Source organism: Hetaerina americana, unplaced genomic scaffold, assembly GCF_022747635.1.
Source record: "Hetaerina americana unplaced genomic scaffold, ioHetAmer1.1.p SCAF_46, whole genome shotgun sequence".
NCBI classification, from domain to species: Eukaryota; Metazoa; Arthropoda; class Insecta; order Odonata; family Calopterygidae; genus Hetaerina; species Hetaerina americana.
Window position 1 is genome coordinate 3,387,071 of NW_027287052.1, and position 24,157 is coordinate 3,411,227.

General features: G+C 36.7%; 1 protein-coding gene across 1 annotated transcript in view; it reads left to right on the forward strand.

The window, feature by feature from the left end:
* Window positions 1–24,157, forward strand: part of LOC139693302 (calcitonin gene-related peptide type 1 receptor-like) — a 250,636-nt gene that overhangs the window by 207,193 nt on the left and 19,286 nt on the right. Inside the window, exons 3-4 of the mRNA XM_071591414.1 lie at window positions 8,632–8,888; window positions 21,620–21,736. Coding sequence (XP_071447515.1) covers window positions 8,654–8,888; window positions 21,620–21,736 — 352 coding nt within the window. The 5' untranslated portion in view covers window positions 8,632–8,653. The remainder of the gene's footprint in view (window positions 1–8,631; window positions 8,889–21,619; window positions 21,737–24,157) is intronic.

The window sequence follows — 24,157 nt, forward strand, 5'->3', positions numbered from 1 at the left end:
AAGATTACCAACCGCACCTTTACCATCTCCCATGGGCTAGGTTCATACCATACCTACAACGCTCCGTCCATTGCCCCACTCCGTCCATAATCACCCTTTCTTCAAATTCGTATACCGTTCAAAACCACGCTCCGTTAACACATCATTCACTTTTGCAATACAAATTCTAACGCCGTCCACACCACGTACAGAACAATATTTTCATAATTACAATAGTACGATAATCACAGATCAATGAAGTTCATCACGCAGTGGCTGCTTTATACTAATTCTAAAAACTCCTAAAATTAGATGGAAAGGGCTCAAACAAACCTCCAGGCACCTGTCTGGTACCATTCAACAATAGTTCTGTTTAAAAAAAGAGTATTTTTTCTTATTTGTTTTTTGCGTTCTTATTTTTATTTTGAAACTATGGTCGTTTTTTCCCTTAAAGTTTGGTTTTTCTCTCTCTTTCCATACATAAATCTTCCCACGATTCGTCATTTTTAACAATTTTATACATCGCTCTAACCTACTCCTTTTTCTTCTATTTTTCAAACTTTCCCATTTCAGTACATCTAACATTTCTGTGACACTATCCGTTCTTTTGCACCTTCCGAGTACATATCTTGCTGCCTTTCTTTGAACCTTTTCTATCTTTCTAATATGTCCCACCTCATATGGATCCCATTCATGTAGCCTGGCTAGCAAGTACCTTACATGCTTTTTCTTTTGTGGCTACGCTACTTCCTTTTAAATTTCTCATTGCCCAATGCAATACCTTCCGTGTCAAATTATCTCCTTGGACTCCTCATCCAAGATCCCCAGGTAAGTTAATGCCTAAATATTTGCAATGACTGCTACATGGGATTCTTTCTCCAAAGAGAGTGTATATGTCCTTTTCTGCATTCTTTTTATTTGAAAAATTTATATGCTCACTCTTACTGACATTAATCCCCATATTATTATTTGTAACTCGGTCACCAAGGCGATCAATGTAATTTTGTAGTATTACTCGGTCATTTACATGCTCTATCCGTCTGGATATAATGCAGTTATCAACAAAGAGTCTTATTTGGGAATGTAAATTGTTTTATATCTCGTTTACGTAAATTAACATGCATCCGCCAGAAGAGTTAATGAGACTTAAATGCGTAAAAAGTGAATTACAAACCTTATAGTTCATATAATAGTCGAAGCTCATTCAAATACCTCTGAAGGAAAATCAGAATGTAACTCTATTACACCGAATTAAGTTAATTTTATTATAATAGCGACTCTTTTCCAAGCGAAGACATTTCTTTCAACTTGCTACCGAAATGAAAGGGAGTATTTTGCATATACGAATTACGCATTCGCGGGAGATGACGGGAACTTCACGACTACAAAGGGTTTACTGGTTGTACTCTCGTCATTTAAGAACTGATAGCATTACGAGTCCATTATTTCAATATAGAAACAACTGGCAAAAGAAACACAATGATCAAATGTAACTATATTTCTTCTTAAAAAGTTTGTTGTGGTCTTTCATCAAAAAATAAATAAAAATTTACAAGTAATTGAAATTAAATTTAAATAATTTTATCCTGAGTGAGTGAGAGATAAAGAGTCAAATATACAAATTTGAAGTCAAATATATAAATTAAAACGAAAATATAGCTATTATTAAATAGGAGGACAATAAATGTGGTTTTTACTAAGCTCTGTTTTACAACTCATAATAGGTCATAGTCCTACTGGACTATCTATTAAATGCTAATTCATTACATGTTTTATTATGCATCTGTTGTGAGTCGAGTTTGATTATTTTAAAATAAATTTATAAAATAGGCATTAATGTCTATGTAAATTGATACACAGGAGAAAGGAAAAATAATTATGGCTCAGGAAAATTAAAAATGGGATTAATCAACTCAAAAGAACTAGTTACCCTTACAAATAACCTTGAAGAAATCAACAAGACATTACAACCGAATCAATGTACAATCTTAATAGTGTATAGAAACGTAAACCAAATGAAAAATGTGTACCAATACTTAAACAAAAATAAATTTTTTTAAACCGCATAAGTGGTGGAAAAGATGTTTCTAAATGAGTTACGGGAAGAGAAGAAATATAATTGTAAAAAAAGGAACGAACGCATCAAAACTCCGGGCTCATGCTCCGGAATTGTTTTCGCAGTTCACGGGACAGGGACGCCGTTAGAAATCGAGACCTTTCAGAATGAAAACGACCGAAAAGATCACAGAATGGCCACGGAAACGAGAGGGCTCGTGGCGGGATCAAAATCCACTTAGAGTTACTTCACGTATGAACACACAGTCCGTTTGAGTTGAAGTCCCTCTCCGGAGGAAGCGACACTGGGAAGGCACCAAGGACAACAGCACCACGCCAACGAGAGGGGGATTTCGACGCGGGCGGGAGGAGGAGGACCAGGCGAGGAAAAACGCCCATCGTAGTGCCTAGTCGGGTTTTTTGATACTTATTCTTTCCCGTCCTCTTGTTTGAAGGGTTTAAGATGTGTGCGTGTGAGGAAGAAAGAGAACAAGGGACGTACATGTAATTGGCAAAGGAGTGCAAGGGAAGGACGGAAAAGACGCCTGGGGAAGACAGCGGGATCTACCAAACGCCGAGGTCGGGCCAATTAGCCCTCGGGACACCCGACCGTCGTAAGAAGAGCGTTTAATTGCACGGGAGAGAGAATTGGAAGCAGTTAGATGCATTCGTGCCACCCTTGTCAGTCCCCTTATATGCGATCATGCCCTGGGTCGCACGGAGTACTTTGTTTTGTACTCTGATTCCATTTACGACACTATTATTGTTTCAGAAACCAAGTAATGTGGAACAAACCTATCCATAGAAAGATGAACAGCTTGCTAGGGCGTCTTCAGCACATTTTAGATATAAATATGTCGCTATGATGAGGTTAATCTTCTCAATGTTGACCACTAAATCATTTAGAGCCGATGCCACCCTCGGCATCGATACCATTGAACTATCTTTGGTATTAGTATTGCCATACTGTTTAATATTCCGTAGGCTATATTAGATCATGCATTTCTTGATTCAATAGCTATTTATTCACTGAATATTGACACCATTTTCTTTTCTTTGTTTTTATGCTCTGAATTTCTTTCATAGCATAAGACCACGCACATCAAAAGATGACCACACTAATTAAAAAAAAACCATAAAATTAAACTCACGCACATTTTCAGTGCCCAAAGTGGTGTGAGAGCTAAACTCGGGAGTTCACGAGCTCTGATAGTTCAATGGTGTCCATGCAGTAGGAGAGCTGACATATTACGGTGTGCAAAGAGTAAGATGACAGACCAAAGAGGTGATATAAAAATTTTGACGGATTAAAAACATCACACGCTACCGTAAATGTATGCACAAAGGTATACAAGTTTCCCATGCTATCAGTAATAATCAAAGTATCAACCTTCAAAAGATTAGAATCATTAATTAAACAACCATGAAACTCTACCAATTTATTTTGATTTTGACAATGATTAATTCTAGTTAAGTATGTAACGTATTTAAATAAGCATGCCGTTCTTGAAACACGTCAACTGAGAGTGTATACTACATTTTTTTTTATTTTACACAATTACGTTGCAATTAGGCAAATTTCCTGGTGGGCAACGGTCAGGTTAGGTCAAAGATAACTCTAACAACGAAAATTACATACGAACACATAAAAACAGATTAGAGACAAAATATTTTTACATACAATGACACTTCCACATCACATACAAACAAACTTCCACATCACATACAAAATGCCGTCCACATCACATACAAACAATATTTTCATAACTACAATTAAGTTTATTTCCCAGTGGCTGCTTTACATTTCAACTTAAAACTTCTAAAATTGGATGGAAAGGGCTCAAACAAACCTCCAGGCAGCTGGTTCCAATCAATTATAGTTCTATTTAAAAAAAGAGTATTTTTTCTTATTTGTTTTTTGAGTCATTATTTTTATTTTGAGGCTATGGTCGTTTTTTCCCTTAAAGTTAGGCTTTTCTATCTCTTGCCATTAATCTTCCCACGCTTCGTCATTTTTAACAATTCTATACATCGCGCCTAACCTACTCCTTTTTCCTCTATTTTTCAAACTCTCCCTTTTCAGTACATCTAACATTTCTGTGACACTATCCGTTCTTTTGCACCTTCCGAGTACATATCTTGCTGCCTTTCTTTGAACTTTTTCTATCTTTTTAATATGCCCCACGTCATATGGATCCCATACTATGGAGGAGTATTCTAGGATAGGGATAACCAGTGCCTTATATGCTTTATAAGTTGTTATTACATCCATATAGTGGCCACAAATACGATTTGGAGAAACTTCAAGGAAATCAATAAATGGTTATTAAGTGGGATAACAGTTTCAATGTCAACACCATGGTGTAAGTGCAGAAAGCGCATTGTTGGGAGAAACAATTCTAATAGGATCACCTGACTGGTACACATTATAGAAATATATGACGCATATTCATTCATAATCAATACTTCACAAAAATTAAGTCATTGAAAACAGATAAATAATAAGTGTTCTAATCTCCCTACTCCTCTTTTTAGAGAGCTAAATTGAAAGGATATTGAAAAGCCTTGGAACAAAATTTTTTCCACTCTTGAATGTGATCTTTCAATAAGAAACGTATAATCAGCGCATCCTAGGATAGCCAAATTTGATTCCATTTAGAATATCTTTAGCATTAGATTTGTTGTAAGGTTATGTGTCCGGATTTGGCAAGATATGTCCGGATTTGGACTTATAATAAAAATCAATTTCAATCAATATTACAGTTTACCTCGAATGCAGTATTTTTCATTGCGATATGGTTAGGAGTTCGCACGATACTACAGAGATTCACTCCTCGTTTTCTCAGAAAGAAATTGTAGGACTGACTAATCAATAAAACTTTGCAGAGAGACTCCAAACCAAATGGCAAAAGTTCGAAATTTGCGCTAACTTAAAATATATGGCCGATTCGGGGCGTGCATTAAAGCAGTAGTTTTAAATTCTTGCAATACCATAGAGCCTTACTCGACGCTATTTCACCTTTAGGCAGTAGCCGAAGCGGTAGCTCTTTATTTGTCATTTTTCGTCACGCGACCACGTTAGAGGCTGTTATAAAACGTTAGGATAACATGCTCGTCCAGTTAGGATGCATTTTCCCCTTAGAAGCTTTTTTGCCGACAAAAAGCCAATTTATCAAAAAAATAGTCTTTGCAGTTTTTTGTGGATAAAATTAAGTATGTACAATAAACAATTTTACTTGCAAAACATTGAATGTTTATTCTTAGCAAATATGCATATGTTTTTCTGATATAATTTCTATATTTTTTCCTCGACGGCCATTTAATTGATTTTTCGTTAAAGAGCGGTGCTGTTCTTTAATTAAAAATAAACGCGAGAATTTCGAAACAAATATAAGTCACATGTGAAGATAAGAAAGAACCCTCTTGTCTTTAAGGATCTGGGGGCATACCTTGACAAAAGCAGCTGAAACCCTACGTGTAGTCATTAGTTGTTCGTCCCCCCTGCCAAACGCCCTCGTGACGGCCTTCAGAGTAAGATGTAGCAGTCATTCCCATTGCTTGAGTTTGAGGAAGTTAGTGACTTGCGTAAATCCTTCCGGCAGGGGTTGTATGTGCATTGACTGGGAGAGGGATGGGGGAGGGGGAGGGTTGGAAGGGGGGGTTGAACGAGGCAAGAGGACGGAGAACTGAGTATCCAACTAAGGAGAAGAAATTTTCCCATTTCATTCGTGAGGCACAGCCCTCATTCCCCCACCCCCTTCCCTCCGCTGGAGTGTCTGGATGTGAATGAGAAACACCGGAGGAGGGGTCCATGACGCAAACGGGAGGGAACGGGTACGGAATCACCACCAGACTACGAGGTTAGGGCGACTGACGAGGAGGGAGAGGGAGGGAGGGTGAGATTCACTCCCGGCGATCAATTCCACCCGCAATAAGGCTCGGGAATAGCCCCAAGAACCGATGATGTCGTCCTCAAGAGGCTTTTGAGGGAAATTGCAAATCGAGTGCCTTGCTCCTCCGATCTACCCGCCGGGCAGGACTTCGACGCACTCGCGGGAGGAAGAGAAGATTTCTCTTCCCAAAAACTACTTCAACCATGACAGGATGAAAGAAGGGAAATTTGCACAAAATTGCATGCACGCGGGTAGCAAGTTTGCGTGCGCATTTCTATTCTACACACTCACGCGTGATTATTATAGTGTCACAAGTACTTGATTATAATATTTTTAATGGAATTTCCAAATTAACAATCCCTTTGAGTAAAAACGCGTCTCATTGAGTTTTTATTCGGAGAGAGATTTTAAGGTTTCCCATCAGTGAACAATTGAATTACGTCTATAACATTAAACGTGAATTTTTGTCGCATGTATTTAGCGTGTTAATATTGTCCTAATGAACTACCAATCTATCCAAATAACCAAATAAATTAAATTGGTTGAAAATAACCATGTTAAATATTAACAATAAATTACTTTGAAATTTCGGAAGAAGATCCGAGTCATTTCACACTACATGTACAGGTATGTATCAAAGAGTCGGGAATGCGTTTTAATAGGAATTAATATTTAAAATGTTTATCCTGCTTTAAGAAGGTTTGGAATAGTCTTGGCCATTCTTGATTACCATTATATGTAAAAATAGAAATTTCTGGAAATTTTGCAAAATTTAATATGCTGAAACAATGAATTCCTGTAAATTGCCTTTGGAATAGCACATATTCACTGTGGGTGCGAACCAATTATCTTTAATGTAAACTTCTATAGCTATTACATGTTTGGTAATGGTACTTTAAAATAATAAGCCACTAGTTAAAGTGCCCCTATGCAGGTTTTATTTACGGTGTGAAAAACCTATCATGGTACTTAACCTTTACGCCGAGGTCAGCAAAAACTTATTTATTAACTTACTGCCTTAAAAATGAAATTAATAATAAATTCAACACACATAAATTTAACTCTTGGAAACGTTTTTTTAGCATAGATATTGAAAGAACCAGCATTCATCAAAAATTAAATTGCTGCTACCTTTTATCACCAATCGAAGTGAAGATTCATCAATAATTGATGGCATAATTCTTGAGAGTTAGAGTAAAATGTTACTTCAAGCACCGCGGGACTTTCTAAACTTTACTTTCCTACATATTGTTTTGAAAACGTGAATTCAACGCTTTCTGCTTATTCATTGTCTTTTTAGTCCGCACGCTCCGAAATTGAATCTCGAAATGGGTCAATCCAAAGACATTTTATTTATCTGACTGAAGTCTATTAAAATTTAAAAAGTAGAAAAAATGAATATGTGGGAATACGACAGTGGTGACAATGAGGAACTTCAACGAAAAAAAGAGAGATAAAGAATATAACGAACTGAAACCTCATATTTTTTATAGGAAGCAATTTAAGAGGATACCTTTTTTCCAGGCGTGCCCGAATACTTTTCTGAATAAAACATAATTATTGATCGAGCTCTTTCAAGCGAGCCGGGAAAAAAATAGTTTTGGTCCACGGATAATTGAAAAAATACATTTAATTTTGAAAATGTTGAAATACGGCTTCTATTCGCAATACATTAATGGCATGGCTATGACCTTCCCTCTATTTCTATTGAAGAGTTGACCTGTGTAATGTTTTTAGTAATTAATATTGCATATATTAAGTATAAATGCACACTATGTAGTTTTTAGCACAGATTACCGACAAAATAATGCGGGTATCAGAGTTGAAACGACACAGCCCTATTTTTCGCCGTGGCACAGCCAAGAGGTCATCACCTAGTGTATTAATTTCCTAAAAAATACTAATTCAATTTTAAATATAACCTAGAATTAATAATATCGGCATTCTTCTGGCCACGGTAGGTTTTAGATGAACACAGCCACTGCATTTACTTGTCTCCCCTAACAAAAAACAACAACCTGCAATCGGACGCTACAGTACGGTACTCTTTAATTCCGCATACTTCTACGGTCTCTCCTCATTCACAGTCTTCAACATCCCATTGCCAATATGAACGCTCTGAATCCATCTTTCCAGCTTCTATTTGATTTCCCCCGGCCACCCCTAGTACTTCCTCGTTTGTTTTCCATTCTATCCATTCTTCATCCCTCTCCACACCCACATTTCAAAAGTCTCCAAACTACGCCAATCAACTTGCTTCATATAAGTTAAAGTACATGTAAGCAATATCAATAAGCAAGGCAAAGCAGTAAGAAAAATCTTTTTAGGCTTATAAAACAGAAATAAATTAAATTAACTCAAAAATACTTCATATTTATAGCTATATTTTATCGTACTTTTCGGAACAACAAAAACACCCATCACATTCACAACTCCAGCTTGTAATAGGCCCTGGAAACACATTTTTAACACGTTATTTTGCATGACATCGCCTAATGGATAAAAACAAATAACGTTATCAATATAAATTAGAACCTTATGAAACCAAAATTAATTCAATGTCTCTGTAATATATGTATACTATTTTATAATGAATTAAGTATATAAAATGGCAAATTTTCCCTCAAAATAGGTAGGGGACGTATCTCCCGCACCCGCCTTTCTCTCTTTTATTTCTCAAACGTCACAATTTTTCGTTCGGCAGATTGGTTGGTGGGTGGTAACGCATGTCGAGGCTTGGACCGAAAGAGCACGGTCATCGACAGTTTAGCAGTCGGCATGCCTGCGGCCGGGAGCAGCGTCGCTCGGGTGAACTGGTGAGCGGAGGAGACGTTGACGCCGGGGGTGACCAGGCCACGGTCACCATGGACGACGGAGATAACATTCAACAGCATCCCCCGTACAGCGAAACCAACCACCAGCAAAACCACAGCGGAGACGCCGAAACGCACAATTTCTCGGGTAAATAAGGAAAGAAGGCACCAGGGCCGGAGGAGAGGAGAAATGAAGGAAGGAAGGCAACAATAATTCATACCACGTAAACATACGGAAGGCTACGAGCATGAGTAAACCACATTCTTGGCATCTTGGAATCAAGACACGAGCGGCCTTTTCTTCCTCTCTCGATTTCAGGGTTCGATTCAAGGACATAAATATTTTCAACTTTTAAATACGTTCCATGTGCGTGTTCTTATCACTCAATCTCACATTATTATCAATAGCAGTCTACTGAGCAAAGTTAGACTTCCTAAGGAGAAGAGTTCTTCACTACGTCGTGGTTTACTCAGCAACTGAATGCTTATAAAACACTTCTCGTCATTACTTAAAAAATGCAAACCTTTTCCTTTACACTCTTATCCATTTTTCAGCTCCAAGTATATCCCATTATCTTTCCTGCAGTCAAAAATCCTCACCACATCCCCCTCCCTTCTTATAAAAGTTACTCTTCTTTCTGTTATCACACTTCAATATCATATATCGCCATCATATATCTCTTTCCGCTACTTTCAATGCGTTCTACGAATTTCTCCCAACAATTTTTCCCCTTCCTCGAACATATAGTGCTTTAAGACCACGAATTCTAAGATTCAAAGTTTCCGGTTTGATGTGGTGGAAGGGATTCGTGATAAAAAAGGAGTAAAAGGATGATAAAAATCACATGTTTCTATTACTTCTACTCCTTATCCACCTTGACTTTCGTAATTTACTTATTTTTCCTTATAAAAAGAGAAATTAAATTACATTGTACACACTCAGCCCGAATAACCCGCGTAATGCGCGCAACCCTTTGAATGGCTGAGCTTTATTAACTGCCACTTCGGGTACAATACAAAATCCCACGTACGCAATAACCCACTGATGAAAACAAATTCATTAATAAATACACAAAATATATCCATTTATTTATTTGGTCATTTACTCGAAAGGCTTACGCGACGTGTAAGTTGGTGAAGGTTTCCGAAACAGTCCGTAATCAATCTTTTCAAAGCCTGTGTCTATCCAAACCGAAAAGCGTATCGAATTTGTTCTTTGTTGTTTATTTAACCAATAAATAAATAAAGATTCTCTCGGACTGAAATTTGGGGATTAAATAGAATTTTAAATTGAACCTTGATGCCAAAGGTCAAGGACTCGTGTCTCACCTTTATAAGGCAAACGCTATACAGGATAAACTTCTGACGCTAATCCTCAAAGCACTAAATAGTAGTTGTGATCTATTTTAATTATTTCTATTTACTATTGAGCTTTCCCTTTTGCAACAAATAGATTCTAATGCCAAGCAGCGACACTAACTAGAGTGTAGCGAAGTTTAAGAGCGTGAGAGTAGCCGGGAAGTTCAAGTAGAAGAAGCATTTTTCAAGCTCAAATGAACGGTGATAAAAAGTAATATACAGAATACAAAAACGTCTGACAAGCTCGTTATAGGCCGTAGCCTCTTACGGCGAAAGAAGGACTCATTATTGATGTATATACATATAAATGTGCAGTTTGAGCCATGAATACACAGGGAAGTAATGGGGAATCTACATTAGACCGGAGGCTGGGCTAGTCGGGAGATGCCCCCACCGAATCTACTCTTCACTACCAAGTTACGTATAATTCCTTTGATTCAAATGCCAAACACTACTGAAAACGTGCATCGTAATTTTTCAATCACCACAAATAGACATCAACACGAACATTCTTTTTCGATTATTAAGTGTAGCCTACCGGCCAAGATAGGCTACACTTGAAACTACACGAAGTGCTCCAAGAACAGCATTACAATTGACTACTCATCAAAACATTTTTGCCTACCTTCTTCCCGTCCAACAATTGTCCCTTATACTAAATGTTAAAAAGGACCTCTAATTATGGCTAAATTAGAATTTTATATTTAAATTGAAGTTTAAAGTGAAGTGGGGAAAGGAGATGAGTTAGCAGAGGGATGAGGAGGGGATTGCGAAAAGAGGGAAATTATGAATCATGCGACTCGATCGCTCGCTGGAGAAATCGTGCTTGAAATCCCTCGTCAATTGGCGCATGCAGGTCCAGCTGGATTTCTGAAATAGTACTTTCACCGTGTTCGAGCGACAGGAGAAGACGGGTGGTCGCCTGGATGGGGATGTTACCATGCAAAGGAAACTAAGGAGAGGCAGTTATGGATAAAATGAATTTAATGAAGGGTCAAAGCGAAAGGAGAGACAGAAAAAAGTGAGATGCAACGCCACTATGACGGAGTGGCCATCGACATCAAACAAAGAATGATTACCGAATAACTGATCACCACTTCACGAGGAATTATAACGGAAGGGGGGAGGAAGGAGAGGCATGCGCTGGGACCGGGGGGAGGGAGAAAAAGGGTTAAATTCGTAATAATACTTGTAAGAGAGATTGGAGCTCTTAAGCTATCTCCCGGTTTGCGGATGAAAATACATTCGTAGAAGTCGAGGAAATGAGCAAAGATGAACCCTTAAAGAGGTGTAAAATAAGCTTGAGATACGGAGTGGCTGGTATCTATTAAATATTTGGTGATGCTGGATTTTTCTGGTACATTTCATTTCATATGCACTAGATGGTCCTTACTAATTGTGCTTTACCTGATAATATAGGTAGCCTAGCCATCTTTTTGTCTCTCTTCTTTCCCTTTGATCTCTCCTAGAACACCTATTGCCCCTCACTGCCTTAGCTTGCTTCGCCCCACATCTCCAACTGGGTGTGACCACCCGTTGCCTCTTGTCGCTCGGATACATAGCGCAATTGTCACCAACATCCAGCTGGCCCTCCAGGTGCCAATTGTTGAAGGCTTCTCCAGTGAGCGATCGAGCCCCTTGTCAATCCCCTCCCATCCCTCATCCCATTTCTCACCTCTCCCCACTTCACTATCGGTGGCCATTGAAAGTTACCCAAAAAATAAATATCTCCGAATGAAATTTCTTGTCTCCGGTGGAAAACTTTATGGAATTTGCATAGCATATTTGAAATGAAATGATTGACTTTGTAATTTTACATACTTAATTTAAAAACACGACCCTGGTTCCGACGTTGAACGTCATCATCAGATGTCATCAAAACCTGATTATGACGTTCAACGTCAAAACCTGGATCATATTTTTAAATAAATTGTGTGGAATTACAAAGTCAATCATTTCATTTCAATATCCCTGGATGAACTTATTATATGCATAAAATTAGTCATGGAAGATGGAAAGAACTTTTCCTGAATATATTTATAATTTTAGAAATTTTCAACCAAGAACAAGTAAATTCGGACCACTCTTCATTTTATTTAATTCTTGAAAGTTTATTGCTTGTTTAGGAGCTCCACTCCAAGACTTTGTATTCCTTTTTGAGCGGCGGACTAGTTTTATAACTTTGGCAGCTCGTATAGGTAAGCCGTGAAGAGAGCGATTCGAATTCAAAGCGAAGTGCACACAACGGTCGGGTGGATAATGGCAGAACTTTGGATGCCCTTTCGCTGAGGGGCTAAAGCCCGATGCATTGCGTGACTCTGGGCTTTGCTACACTTCCGGGTTCTTGTCCCAGCCTAACAACGCTGGTTCCTAAAAGGTTCGACTTCTTTTAGCTGTCTCACTCTGTTAATTTTGCTACTAATTGCATTTATTTACGGGTAAAGAAAAATAACCCGGTGTAGCAACCCTGTGCTTCCTCTAACCATTTCCTATTTTTTCGCACGATGAACTCAAACGAGTTACACATTAAATAACAACAGCAAGGAGCAAAAACTCGAATTAAACATTATATGACCACCTTGTGGGTCGTGGTAGTCCAGGGGATAGAGCGCTGGACTGCCGACCGGAGGGTCCTGGATTCGATTCCCGGGAGAGGCACTCTGGGCACCTGCAGCTCCACCCAAGCTAGTGATTTTTCGGGTACCAGGTCTTCCTGGGAAACCATAACCGGCACAGGGAAAGGAACTGGCCCCCCTACCGTGATGTGTGAATTTTCACACGCCGTATAGGGCTTATTAGCACTGGGTGATCTCTACCATCACCTACTAAACCGACCTTTGTTTATGGTTTTTATGACCACCATATAATACTCGACTGCTTTGATTATTCAGACCAGTATTTCATCTTTCATTCAAAAGCATGCAAAGTATTCATATTAGCACACACTCGTATCCATTATGGAACCATTTAGTGTTAAGTTAATTCCGTGAGCCATTTAACACATTTAAACATGATTATTGAATACTATGAGATCTCATGGCAAAGCTTTAATACTTCTCGGTAAATATTATAACCGCAAACACAGCGCTACGTGAACGTTTACACCTTAACTTGGGAGCACGGGTGCGATATAGCAAAAAAAATCCTCTTCACATATTCATTCACAGATAAATCACTTTTATTTCATCGTAGTCATTGCCAATCAGAAAGAACAAGATTTTGGCAAATGATTCCCTTTCCCTGAGATTATTAAGCAACGGGATCGTATCTTAATTATTTCAGAAGACGAATCAATTTCACCTTTTGTAGAAAATCTCTTTAACATTGACACACGATACATACACCTGATAAACCTCAGTAATCAACCCGAAGATGTTTCAATAGATGGCATTAGAGCCCACCTCAAACTAGCCACGTCAAATTCACGCATTCGAGGTTGAGAAACCAGTCATTGCCCTTTCCGTAAACCTCCCGTGATATTCGGTAAGATTCTGGTAACCAAATGATCATGCAGATTCAATTGAGAACGGGATGTACAAAATATCACACAATTTGAATCCTACACAGTAGACGAACAATTTATCCCCTCCTCGAGATAAATAATTTGCATTGAACGGAATTATAACCAAGTTCTCTCTCATACCCAACAGGTCTATCAACTCGAAATGCCACTAAGTCAGATGCTACGTACAGCTGTTTCATGACTTGCGCCGTGCCTTGCGAACATCGTTTTTAAGGTTCATGGTAAAGGAGAAAATACGTACCCGTGTTCGCTTCTGCGCATCCCGGAGAATTTCATTTGGCATTTTATGAAAGCTATGCAGGCATTTATGTGCGGCCTAATAGTTAAACTACATCATTCAAATGCAGTGGAATCAGAAAAAACTACTCCTGTAAACTTTTTTAAAAAAATTAATCGATAAAAAACCTAAGATATACTTAAGCCATTAGCCAACGGACGTGCGTTGCATTCTACCGTAATTTTCAAGATATTTGACTCAAAATTAGCGTTCATTGTTATTTCGGATGTAAATATCGACGTTTTTAAGGTAAATATCTCTTCATAATTTTATTCAATGTATACAACTTAGATTTCGTTTTCATAAGTTGCAAAATGTTATTTATTTTACTGCTATAACACGAAGTTCAAAAATATCGTATTTCCCACGAAAAGTGGAAGGATTTTCCAACCCTTCGTACAACGCACCCCAGCGGCATTTATGCATGCGAAAGGTGTTGGACCCAAGTAATCTTGAACAATATACTATCGAAATCCTTTTTTTCATTAACCTGTCACGTGAAAAACCTGTAGAGAAGAGCGAACTAACTATAACCTGTCATACATTTATTCTACTTCAGCCGGCATAAGTTAAGCATTATTTTGCGATTAAGTGCAGATAATGTTGGTACTGATTGACTTATTTCAGAGAGCGAACACTAAGAAGTCAGTAGTATAAGATATATATGCCGAGCTATTGCCTCATACAATTATCCACAAGTACTGAAAAAGTATTACTGCCCGAGTATGACCGATTTCTCTCTCCAACCACGCGCCAAAGGTTGTAAAGAAAAACTATCTATGCTCAGTTAGTTAGAGCGGAACTCTCTCCAAAGCCACACGACTCAGGAGAGCAAGGGCTCCCCTCGGAAAATCTGCTCCGCTAGCAACAGAAAAGACTGCCTATGTCTACGGTAATACGCAGTGGTAAAAAAAATCCGCCCCACTTCTGTCACTGCCATTCGGCACCACTCGGCAGCGGAAAACCCGCAATAGATTCCCGGCTAGTAATTGGGAGATTAGGAGCTCGTGCCACGCTCAGAAGGAATAATACTTTTCAAGATACATATGCGCTCCACAACATACGCTTATTAGGCGCGTTGAATTACTACCGTCCTTCACTTCCATCTTTAAACCCGCACTGCGTTGCGTTATTCCGTATTGTATAGTATTAGATTTATGACTTCGCGTGAACTTTACATCTAACGACCGGCGTCGTGCCATGTCCCTCATGATCCTCTCTTGTTCAAAAAAATCGCGCTTTGTTGAGCAAGAGAGTCTTAATCCGGTTATAAATTACCCGCCGGGTAAATCTCACCGTAATTCATCTGAAGGCTTACTGCCTTCCCCGGCGAATCGCCTCTGTGACGCTTTGATGTCGAAACTTAGCACGCAGAAATTTTACAGACATGAAAGGCCATAAAAAATATACTCATTCGCATTTCATTATCCGTGTATTGGTCATTTTAACACTAACGAGATTTCTCGTGGTAATTATCATTTATCAGTAAAGACATGCGATATACCAGGGGATACCTTTGACCGAGTCATACGCACATAAAGTTGCACGATTATATTATAATACTTCAAATGATAAAAAATTAAAATATTTAAATGGATCCAGAAAATTTAATCTGCACGCAACTTTATTAGCCCATTACCTCGAAGAAAAAAAACTCCTAATTAAGATTAATTTCCGAAATAAAATAATAAAATAAATTAAGCATGGCTCGATTTCAAAATGCACACGTAAAAGCTCAGTGGCATTTAATGCATGACAAGTAAGCCATCGCTCAATAAGGCATCAAAAGGAGCATGGCCTAATCATGAGTCGAAATAATTTTTTTTATGTCATTCCGAAAATAGCACTTTTTGGCCTTTACATCAGAATTTTAACAATAATATAAATAGCAATATACGATTAACCAAAGAAATCACCCAAGCCCTAGGTAGCGGAAAATCCGCCTAGGCGAGAATCGAACCCGCAACCTCTGGGTTGTCAGGACGGGGGCTGGCAGGTATTAATCAGATAATTATTCCATGCATTATTGGGAATATTTACAGTAATGGTCTTTATTGATCCAGCAGAATCATTGGACATGGAATGCAGAGATGCTATAGTTGAGTTTTAATAAACTTTTAGTCTCAGCTAACTGTGGCGTTCAGTTCTCAACGTTCAGTAAAATTTTTTGAGCCCAGTCACAACATAAGACGAACAAGAGTTTTTTTAGAATTGGGTAAAATCCGACTATGGAGCCACACGTACTCTCGTTTGAACTGCTGTTAAAAATTCCCCCGTGCTTAACCAGGAGAAGAACTACAAAAGATGGGAGTGTTTTGGACAGCGCCTGCAATCCATCTATCTATCATGCATACTCTCTCCACGGATGCCTAGGGCGCACGCCCTCCCCAAACCGCACCCCGCCCGCCTCGACACTGCCTTCAGTTTCCTCTCCCCGAGTAATTGAATGCGCTCACCCACGTCCAACCGCAGCCAAGAGCAAGCGCAGTAATTACGTCTAAACCGTAGAGTCGCTCGCACTCGGTATGGCGAGAAATACAACCACCACGTACCTCTCTTAACCCTCTCGCGAACTCTGAGAGGAAGCGAAGAGCATGCCGGTGCAATCCTATCTTCACGTTGATTTCAGAATCCCTCCACCGATATTGGTGATGGTTCACTTCTGGTGCGAACAGGGACAAGAAGGGCGAATTATTACATACTCTGCACTTCTAATTTGAAGTACAATATGTCGTCGGGAGTGTCATACGTATGCCAGCGAACACAAAGATAGTTATGACAATTCGATGGAATCAAACTTATTCTCTCATCACTTGGAAATGTCACATCACTAGGAGGTGACATTTCCTTCGTCAAAATACGGTGATATTTTAATTTAGCGATACCTGCGCGATATGAGGAAATTAATTCAGTTTTTGATAAGATATAGTATTGGTGCCACACTTCCAGTGTCTCCGTCCCTTCTCCGCCCCTCTAACGCACACAACCCAACTTCCCTCGATTTCATTTCTTCGGCTACGACTTATACGCCATGCATGAGAATCGATTTTGCTCAATTTCCGTGTATGTCGACTCTTTAATCTATAAAACGAACTTTCCGCCCAGCGAGCTCTCACATCCCTCTCTAAATGAAATTCCCTAGCAACATGTTTGAAACACCCCAGCAACATAAGTGCATATTGCATCCAAGCTTGGATTTGAAAACTATTAAAAAAAACAGGGAGGAAAGACACTTTTCAAAATTGGCATTAACTCTACTTGACCAAAAATGACCCCTGAACTTCTATCAACACACGGTAATCACAAGTCCATTTTCTATGTTCTTTTGATAATAAACAAGAAGAAAAGTTCATTTCTGATTTTAAAATGTGTCCTAGTTAAAAACAAAGTTTCTCTTCATCAAAATGACCAAATTTTTATGATTTAAGATTAATGACGAAGATGATATTTTAGTATTTATAAGCAAAATCCTAATCCAGCGTGAACTTATTAATGAACACACCACACTCAAACCACGAGAAGACAGCTTGACAAAGAAATTCATTCACAGCACTTGAATATTATCCTACGTTTGCCACTTACCCAGGCAAAACTTTTAAATAAGCTGACTTAAATACCACCGTCACAAACCATAACTCACTTCATAATTTACAAGGAAACCCTTAGGGCAATACACCAAAACTTGAAAAAAACATTGGCTTAGTAAATGTGATTCTAAATACTTCATGTCAAGAGCTCACATTTTCAATTCAACTTATCTTAGGAATATTTAAAATTGAGGTTCTTACTTGGAAGAGTCCATGTGAAGCAAAATAGTATTGTTAACATAAATGAAAAGATATACATAGCCTTTTCCAGCTTTTGGACCTCTTCATTTATTTGGCAGATACGTTGATCAAGGATAATACCAAAATTGGAGCCATCAAGGTATTAGTCATTAAAGTCATCTGTGAAATATCTTAATGGGCTGCGTACGGACAGTTATAAATGCATCTCTCCCATACCCAAAACTTATGATGAAATGGTGGGTCAACTAGTAAATAATAAGAGAAAACTAGGGTCAATTAGTTTTCTTTAAAAATACAACACTATAAGTACAGAAATATTCAGTAGTCCAATTGTGACAATCAGCAAGAGATAAACCAAAACTATTGCAACAAGACAAGTAGGGAAGAGACCATGAGGTAAGAATGAGAAAAGAAAGGAGGATGAGAGGATTCATAATGCCCCCTTTTAAATCACTATGGGTTATTTATGAAAGGTTAAAAAAACTAAAAATAAGGATCATAGTAGCCATTCCTCAATTGGAAAACAAATTTTAAAACTTTACATATCAACCCAAGAAACCATTCGTTATTTCCACAGAATGAGCATAAGCATAGAGGATTTAGACAAATGAAACTGATTTAATGCAACATGCAAAGGATGTTATTTACAGTAGACAAGAACTACCTTCTGTTCAAAATTATATTATTATTAAATCAAATTATTACATATACACCTTACATCTATTCTTAAAAGTATACACTCTGTTAGGAAAGGGCTCGAATATTTTTTTAGGTAAGGTGTTCCAATCAACAATTGTTCTATTCAGAAAAGAAAATATTTTTTTATTTGTTCTCTGTGCCCGGCATTTTACCTTTAATTTGTGATCATTTCTCCCTATAAAATTTGGGTTCCCCACCTCATTCCTAAGATCTGCCCAAGCTTTCTCCCCCTTCCCAATGCAGAACATTCCACAAAGTCTGCTTACTTTCCATCTAGTTTTTAGAGGTTCCCAGCCCAGCGTTTCTAGCATGTCAGCCACACTCTCCATCCTCCCATGCTTCCCCAGTACATATCGGGCAGCCTTTCTTTGCACCTTTTCCAGTTTTTTAATATGACCTTCTTCATGAGGGTCCCATAGAAGAGAAGCATACTCTAAAATTGGTCGTACTAGGGTCTGATAAGCCTTCTCCTTGGTTGCTCTAACGCTCCCTTTGAGGTTTCTCATCACCCAATGAAGAGTTTTGAAAGCTTTCTTAAATATGTACTCCACATTTAGCCCCCACCCTAAGTCCTTAGTTAAATATACCCCTAAGTATTTGGAAATATCACTTCTAGGGATGACATTTTCTGAGAATTTATATTCCCTGTTGTTTCCATTTACCTTGTTGCTAAAAGTGATGGATTTGCATTTGCTAACATTAATATCCATCCCATTTTTAGTCACCCAATCCGCCATTTTATTAATGTCCCTTTGAAGTTTGTCGTGGTCTCTGTCATCTTCGACTCTCCATATACAAGAATCATTAATTAAACCAATAATAATATTTTTAGGAGGGGTTCCATAGACATATAATAGTATGACAAAGAAAAACAATTTAAAAGAAAAACCATCAAACTTTAAAAATCTCTTTCATAATATTTTTCAGAATGAAACTAATAAGAGAAACAAAATCATAGAACAAAAATCACCTTAGCTGTCAGTTAGCTACTCTAAACACCAAAACTACAATTGTTTAATAGTAAGTTGATAACAAAATAAAATGATGAATAAATGAGTGAAAGTCAATATTGTAATAATTATTTTTCACTAATTGATTAAGATTCACATTCTCTCCCATATCCTCTAGTACAGCAACAGAATTGAGTTTGTGGATACATATGACATTAGTGTTCAGACTACCATTATTGATATTTATAAGACTGTAGTAAAGATTGCTAAAAGTAAATATCACATTTGTCATGAATGCATCCACATTTGTATTCAAATAATTAGCCATTATTCAGCTATATATAGTATATCAAAATAAAGGAAATTACTACTATTTTACTAAATATAGGGTCTTAATCCACAACTGAGTATTAGCTAGTATTCACACAAAGTAATTACAAAATCGCAAGGAAATGTTCCTCCCATATAGAGAGTGCAGAACAAGGGTGCTGACACAAACACTGTGCATGATACCACTAAGTATTCATTGTACTATGCATTGCTAGCTGCTATGAATAAATTTGTTTTTTTTTACACATGCAAGCACAAAATTTTCTCACTAGAATAATAGTATTTTGAAATTATAGTTCAGCTACATTTAATAGCTGCATTCATTTTCTTTAATAGCACTTGCATATAAAAACCATGAATATGTATCCTTTTCTTTCTCTAACGTTTTAATGAGGTGAACTATAGTCATTAAAGCATATTTAAAAAGTAATTTTGCCATGGTCATGGTTGACTCTATTTATGACATGTAAATTACAATGAAATGATGACTATGAAAGAGTAGCTTTTTAACTTTTCTTTTATGTAAGCCTTTTATAAGCTAGCTAAATACCAGTTTAAAATACTAGAATGTTGGTGATAAGGCTGCAGAAGTCCATATTTTTAATTTTTAATGCCCCTTATGTAAAGTGAAAGGCCAAGTTAAGTCAGAGTGTACTTATTCATACTCACCAATCTTACAGTCTCTTAAATATAATTTCTCTTTGCAATTTAAATAGATGTGCCAGTATCACTTATATTGAATATTTTTTAATAAATGATGGTGAGGTTTAAATATAATTAAATATGTAAATGAATAACTAATCTGGCCAAAGCAACCTTGATTTGCTGGTTCAACATAATACTTCAATTTTACTTCAAAGTTCCATCCTTGTTTTACCTATCAAACCTCGGACAATCAATCATAATGTCTGTAACTCATTTTAAAGTCCTTTAAACATGACATGTACGCCGTTGCAATACAAGTGATCACACATTTTATTAAAAAACACCTTTGAAAAACTTATTAATATTTCTTCCCTTTTGAATAAAAATAACCTATTCTTTTTTCAACCTAGCCCCCCTCCCTCACTCCAGTTCGTATATATAATAACAGTTTTCTTTTCTGGAAAGTCTTCATCCCTAAATATACACAAAAATTAGACAGTATTCATACATTTATACTTAATACTAGGAGTGTAAAAGGTACCAGATTGTAGTACACCATCATATATTCTATTCCTTGTAAATGCAATCATTGATGTAAACAAAGAAATTTCTGGCTTGTTATTGTAAGAGAATAATCGCATATCAAAAGCAACCAAGACGATGGCACACAATTTTCAAATTTTATTTGTGAAATATAAATTTCACATTCACATTTACATCAGAGATATTATTACCTTACTAACGATAACTGCTTGAGGTTCTTTTAAAACACCTAAAAACCTGAAAATGAATGGAAGCTGTCAAAGCATTGAGCTCATTTTACATAATTACTTTTCATCACTTATCAGCTGATTCATATATTTTTTATTGGTATGATTAAATGTAGTAAGCCTCTGTCAATGCTCCCTTTGTAGGCCAAAGACAATGTAATTAATAAATTTCTTATTCAAGTATCAAAATCAATGATTAATCTTAAACTCTTCAAATAAAAATCTACGTATCATGTAATACATTAATAATGATGCCAATTTCATATTAATTTCTGTAAAATTTCAAAAATTAAATCAACTGGTATTAGGCCTTTTAATGTGAAAGTATAGCTCTCTGGGAGAAAGTGGATGAGCCACTGTACTAAAGAGTCAGTGTATAGATACTTCTTGAAGTATTTCAATATAATCATTAGGCATATCACATACATTTCATTCATGACCTATGGTTTGTTTGTTTACCCTATTGATTTATAATGTATAGCTGGCAATTTATTGGATACATACTACTTACATTTTCCTTTGCTCATAATCCTTACAGATTCTAAGTGTCCAACAAGTTTTGATGGATTAATATGCTGGCCAACTACCCAGGCAGGAGAATGGTCCCATATGATATGCCCTTCATTTACGCAAGGGGCCAAAGAAAATAAAACTGGTAAGCACTACACATAGAATGGTAAATATATGTGTCATAAGAAGTACTTATCGCATTGATCGATAAGATTTTTTTAATAATTTGTTATATAGTGCCATTGTTAAAACTGTAAACAAATATAGCTGATTTTTTTTTAATAAGGGCAAACATCAATGGTCTTCTAATTAAAAACAACCCTCAGAAACAAAGAATGGTATCCTTTTTCCTTCCTCAGTTGAGTTCTCTTAGAATTAATATAAAAGCTACAGCCAAATAAAACATTTCGTCAAATTTCATTAGTGCTAATCAATCGAAATAGGAGAAAAATAAATGCAAATGCTTTTCTGGCAATTGATAAAGCTTTAAGTGGTATCATAAAAATCAACGTTTAATTGATTTTATCTTTCAATTGTAGGTAGCCAGTAAATTATGCAAAACTGTGAATGAGGAAGGAGTTAAAAGAAATTCTGTGATTCATTGGAAGGGTTCCTAATTATTATTTAAAGTACTCGTAACATGTAAATGTTATTTAATTCATTATGAATTTATATTGATAATGACAGGAAAAACATTCACGTGATATAAGTTATCTTGGCCTGAGCCTTGGTGTGGTAATAATTAGTAACACAGGAGAAAGTATAATTTTCCTTCAGCACACTATCTCTGCTGTTTTGGTGGGCTCAAAAGGTATCACATCCTCAGTAAAAAATATGCCATCCAATGATAGAAATACCAATGTCAATATCATGCACCTGGCAGTACAAATGCTTGATATACTGAATCTGACAGTGAATGAATATAATTCAAAAAATGAAATTTAAAAAAAATCATTGTGAAAAATTGGTCCTCTAAAGATTAGCCTAAAATAATAAATGATAAGCGATAAAATAGAGCTGAACTGAGGAGCTGCAGAGAAATGTATGTAAGCATAGCCAGGGTAAAGAAGACTACTAATTAAGAGAAGTGCATGGACCATATTGGGTGTACTGCATTCACAGATTTTGTATCACTTATATTTAGCAAAGCTATTAAGCCCAGGAAAAGGCATTTATGTACATATTTTATTGCATATAATAAGCGTCACCCTGCAGTAAACCAAAAACAGGGTTAAATGAAGCAAATATGGATGTACATAAAGGAGAGAGACAAGCCAAAGCATAAAGTTCAGCTTAGAGGAACATGTTAGGAGGTAATTCTTTTTGTAAGTGAAGTGTTGCACAACAATCCTAAAGAGAAATCACAAATTGATTTAAGATTCCTTTTAAGTCCACCACACAGAATTTTAATCATTCCTTCCCAAGGAATTGTGTAAGGGAATTCTAGAAATTACCTGCACTGGAGGAGACACTAAGGCTTTAACCAAATATATATATATATATATATATATATATATATATATTTATTTATTTATTTATTTATTTATTTATTTATTTATATTTATATATATATATATATTTGAGTAAAGACCTATGTCTTTAGTTTTTAATTAGGTTTCCGGATCAATCATAGTCACAAAAATGCCGACGCTCTTGGCCAGAATCCTCCCTCTGCATAAAAAATGGAGAGATGTACAGTTTAAAAAAATGTATAATTATGCCCCAAATTTAGGGAATACCATTACAGTATACGAGTATATTTCTTGCATTATAAACTCAAGATTGTCTACAATTGTTAAAAGTCAAAATATTATAAATCATTATAAGGATGAGTGAGAAAAAAATAATAGAATTTAATGAAAGGAATAAGGTCTGAATATAAACTAAAAGTTTTTTTGTTTTTATATCATCTGTTAAATACGTCATAATATCTGTTAATAGTGATAGCAGAAAATTAGCTCGTAATAATAGCATGAAATGCAGTATAATTTTGGTTTCATGCCCTTTTCTATAGAAAATTAGTTTCAGTCATCAAAGTGAGCCATCACTGAGACAAGCATGGCTTAATATTTTTTACTGTTGGACGTCACTAGCAGTTGTGCTGCCACTTGGGAATCGTGAAAGTATTTTGCTTCTCACTGGTTTTCAAAGTCACGCAGTCAGATATTTCTATGGTAGTCTAATGCATACAATGATCTGTAAAATATATAATATAAAAACCACAAACACAGCTATAAACCCAAAGGTCAATTTGATAGGTAATGGCAGAGTTCCCCCACTATTATGCCCAACACATCAGAGTGCAGGGATCAGATTATTTCCATGAGCCGCATATGGTTTCCCTGGAAGTTATGGCACCAGAAAGAAACACAGATGAGGAGACGTTGAGGGTGTCCAGAGGCATGCCAGTTTAGTGTCACTAAATGCTTACAATAGGGTATGTATCCAGATAAACTAAAAATATACAAAGAAGTTCTACCACAGAAAAAGGGCAAAATAAATAGCATTGGTATATTTCTTGTTTTTTTCCAAAAGCATTACATTTGTGATTAAAAATAAATTGTTT